The 4611-nt window shown below is 33.1% G+C and overlaps 2 protein-coding genes across 2 annotated transcripts; one reads left to right on the top strand and one right to left on the bottom strand.

Moving 5' to 3' along the window:
* Positions 1-1287: 1287 nt before the first annotated feature.
* Positions 1288-1792, bottom strand: LOC142525982 (uncharacterized). The gene is made up of 2 exons (XM_075630262.1): positions 1700-1792; positions 1288-1620 (listed from the first exon to the last, which is right to left on the bottom strand). The coding sequence occupies exons 1-2, from the start codon at positions 1790-1792 to the stop codon at positions 1288-1290; spliced, it is 426 nt and encodes a 141-aa protein (XP_075486377.1).
* Positions 1793-1893: 101 nt separating this feature from the next.
* Positions 1894-2424, top strand: LOC142525981 (uncharacterized). The gene has a single exon (XM_075630261.1). It carries the CDS (start codon positions 1894-1896, stop codon positions 2422-2424), a length of 531 nt encoding a protein of 176 aa, XP_075486376.1.
* The last annotated feature ends 2187 nt before the right edge of the window (positions 2425-4611 follow it).

The following is a 4611-nucleotide window of genomic DNA, read 5'->3' as shown; positions in this document are numbered from 1 at the left end:
TACTATGACATGATCTATATTTATTTGTTCTTGAGATCAGATTGAGATAATAAAAGATCTATTTAAATTTTTGGAATTTAATGTAATATAAGAGTCTTTGGTTAGAATATAAGGTAAAATGATGAACCAGGAAATGGTAAACACAAGGTTCGAGTTTAACCAGGAAAAATAAATTCTTGTTGTAGCCCTTTAGCCTGCTTAGCCGAGAGATGACGTTTAAGGCGTTCATGGGTGATTTTTATGAATTTATGATTCTGAGGTGGACCTCGGTAAAATCCTCTGTTGTTTAATTTGTTTGGTATATCTTTTATAAATCTTTTTATGTTTTGTAAAAGTTCCAAATATGAATCTTATATTCATTATTATTCTGAGATTTAAATTTTTCATTTTCTTAGCTCAATCAGAGTTGAATATGGTATATAGGCTGGAAACCAATAACCTCCATGTGTGCGAAAGCCACTAAGGAAAAGTTTGGTAAAACAAAGCCACGTATCAGATTCCTCATTCTGATCACAAGTCTCAGATGGTATCAATTTTACAATAATTTTATAATTAAATATCTAACACACAAATTTATTGAATAATATTTAAACATTCAAGTACATATTTAAAATAAAAATAAGAATTCGAATTCAGATAATTTAAATGCAAATATAATAAAAGATAAACAAACTAATCATCAATAATATTTCTAGTTTTATATTTTATTTTTGACATTTTTATCTCTCGTAAATATATAATTGATAAAATATCAAAAAAACCAACAGCAAAATTTTGAATTTTTAATTACAATAAACAATTGAAATAAATATACAAAGATAATACATAATTGGAATACAAATTCGAAGATAATTCATAATTGAAAATTACAAAGATAACAATGCGAATAAAAACATAAAAATGCCAAACAAGGTAGATGATCAATAATCTTCTAAATTAGATCCCGATCCTCCAAAATCACCAAAATATTTCCCAAATGTGTCATTTTCGTATTGTCCATGTTCTTCATTTCTTTTTTTCAAAATTTTGGCTCGTTCCTTTCGAACAATTTCGCGCATTTCAGGATCACCTATCGTGCTTAAATCCATGTGCAAAACTTTATTCTCCTCTTGAAGGGTTGCTAATGCTATTTGTTGTTGTCTAGTTTCAATTTTTTTTTGTTGATTTGCTAATTTGAGCTGCTCATTTGGCAATGCTAGGAGTTTCATCTCATAACTTTGTTGAAGTTCAGTGGATCTTTTTTGTAATACATTTATAAGATCGCGATGCCCTTCTTTCATTAAGATATCAATTCCAACACATTGTCGTCCCTTTTTTCTTTAGTTTAGATTTTTTAACACCAAGAGGTCTCTGGGATGAAGTGCCGCCTGCATTTTCATCACTACTTAAATTAATTGAAAACGGAGGTAATCCTGGAGAACCTGATATTGGAGTATTTGTTGTCTGGCTATCTGACTGTGACGAGTCCAAACTTGTGACATGCATTGTTGCTGGTGCGCTCATTGGATTGATGTCACTCGAGAATTTCTCCGTATCTTTCATAATATACCACACATGATCATATTTGAAGCCTTTACTAAAATCAGCATCTTGCATGAACAAATCTTTTGCTCGATTTAACTGTACAAAAATATCCAACTATTATCTTATAAGAAATTAAACTTGTAATTTAATAAATAGTTGAATAAGAAATACTTACAATATCCTCTTCTGATGCGCCACTTGGGCGGAGAGTTTCAATTTGACGAATGCATCCCCTTAGTTTTCCAACTTCACGGAGTATATTTCTCATGCGACACTGCAATGATGTGGGGCGTCTCGGGCTATCGACTATTCAAAAAACAACTCCTGCTTTGCGAATTTTAGCTTATGCATTACCCGCGGATGCTACGGATGAATATATCAAAATTGGAGAGTCCAATTGAATGCATGCAACGCTTTTGTCGAGCCGTGGTGGAAGTTTTTGCTGAGCAATACTTGAGATCTCCTACTGCCAATGATGTTGCCAGGTTACTTTATATTGGTAAACAACGTGGATTCCCTGGAATGTTGGGAAGTCTTGATTGCATGCATTGGAAGTGGAAAAATTGTCCAACGGCTTGGGCGGGTCAATATGCAGCTCGTAGTGGTTCTCCAACAATAATTTTAGAAGCAGTAGCTGACTACGACCTTTGGATATGGCATGCATATTTTGGTATGCTCGGATCCAATAATGACAATAATGTTTTGGGATCGTCCAATCTATTTTCCAACATCGCACAAGGTATTGCCCCTCAAGCTCATTATACAATTGGAAGAAAAGAATATGATACAAGATATTACTTGGCTGATGGTATTTATCCTAAATGGTCAACTATTGTACAATCTATCCACGATCCACACGGTCCAAAAAAGAAATATTTTGCAATGAAACAAGACCTGTAGAAAAGACGTGGAGCGTGCATTTGGTGTTCTTCAATCTCGATTTACGATTGTGGCATCTCCAGCACATTCTTGGAAGAAACATCATTTACATGATATAATGACAGCATGTATTATAATGCACAATATGATTATCGAAGATGAACGTGACCTTAGCGCACCACCCATTGAAGATATGAGAGAAGCACCAACTCCGGATGTAGAAATGGTTGTCGATGAGAATATCAGATTTCAAGAATTTCTCGCTCGATATAAAAGGATAAAAGACAAAAGATGCTCACTATGCACTATGAAATGCTTTAATTGATCATTTGTGGGAAGAATATAGTTGTTCAGATGTTTGAATTTGGATTCATATTAAGTTCTAAAAATAATTATCCGTATTAAAATTATGTCAATTTTAATAATGAAGCATTTGTATTAATTCATATTATAAATATTAGAGTTAATATATATAAGAATCAAATAAATAAATTTAACTATTAATAAAAATAAAATTATAATTATAATACTGATATTAACATTAATTATAATTATATTGTTAAATTTATAAATAAATAGTAAACAGAAAGAATATTCTAGGAATATACTTTTTAATGTAAGATTTGAAGTAAATGGGTTGGAAATGAATGTTATATTTGGTGCAGAAACTGCACTATTTTATAGATTTATGGTTGGAGATGACCTAACGTTGTAATTAAATTGTTGCATAACATATATATATATATATATCGAAAGTGATACATTGCACACCATTTGGTGTATACCTCGGTGTGCACCGCCCACCTCGTTTTTTTAGTATTTTAATAGTCTTTAAAAAAATTAAAGCAAAATTTTAATGTGAACGCCTCGACATTGAACTCCATACTTCCCTTCTCCGCCACAACCCATACACAACCGGCACCTCCACCGAGCAACACCACCTCTGCCTCCCGCAGCCAAGAGAATCTCCCTCCCCGGAATCGCCGTCTCTCGAGATCTACCACCACCATATATCATTGTCTGCACCTCCCGAGATCTACCACCACCGAGCAACTCAGGTGTCACCAGCACCTACTGAGATCTACCACAACCATATATCCCTCACCGGAATCGCCGAGACTCCCTAAATCTACAACCATCATCATCGTCTGCAACTCCGATCACGCTGGGGCCAAGAGAAAGAGGCGATTGGGTGGTGATAGGAGGGGAGTGAAGTGTACATGTGGTGCTGTGCGCGGTGGTGTGGCGGTGGCGTGGTGGTGTTGTGTGTGGGAGTACTGGTGGTGGTGACGTGGTGGAGGAAGCCTCTACAAATTCCATGGACAAACATCAGTGTTGTGTTAGAGAGAAGTTAAGCAGAAAATTTTTAAAAAATCCAGCTAGTCGTCACATCACTTGCCACATGGACAGGTGCCCATGGTCGCTCACTAAATGGTGAGTAGGGTATCACTCCTCATAAATATATATATATATATTTTTAAAAGTGAATAAAATAAAATATAATTATTAAAAATAATTTATTGTTACTCTTCGATTCTATGACAATAAAATTTTATGAAAATATTTTAATCGAGCAAAACTTGCACAGTAAAAATCCTCAATAAAAATAAAATATTTTACGCTCGAATAAATTGCAAGTAGATGATGTCAAGTAAAAGTAAAATGTACCGGAGTACGAGTATCGTTCCACAAGGATTATATTATACAAATAATATTTTCAACTTTTTATTTTTTAGCAGACGATAATTTGAAGTAATTTTTTAACTATTAAAACAATTAAATAACTAATTGACTTGAGAATTAAAATAATTAAATGAGCAAACTAAAAAGAGTAGTAAAAATTCAAGTGAGAAATGAATTTGTTGGAAATCTCGATTCACCTATCTCTCTTTAATTTAACTAATTAATCTCGGCAATGATTCATACTTTTGACAGAATTTCCTAAACGATTAATACTACCTCTCGAGCTATACTAAAATAATTATATTGTAGAACCCGTAAATCAGTAGACGTATAAGCCATGCATAATTCTAGATTTTTAAAAATTAATTGACTTCATTGCATGATTATTTTAAATGCATTTCTTTGAAGTTAATTATTTATTTTTTTCAGTTCAGTAGTTTGATTTTTAGCATTTCAGTTATTTCATTGAGGCCGGACTGGAGTTGGAGTTTTGAGATAGAATTTAAGATTTGAGAAATATTTCCA

The sequence above is a fragment of the Primulina tabacum genome, chromosome 15 (genome assembly GCF_025594145.1).
Source record: "Primulina tabacum isolate GXHZ01 chromosome 15, ASM2559414v2, whole genome shotgun sequence".
NCBI classification, from domain to species: Eukaryota; Viridiplantae; Streptophyta; class Magnoliopsida; order Lamiales; family Gesneriaceae; genus Primulina; species Primulina tabacum.
Note: the sequence above shows the minus strand (reverse complement) of the source record. Positions and strands in the feature narration are given on the sequence as shown.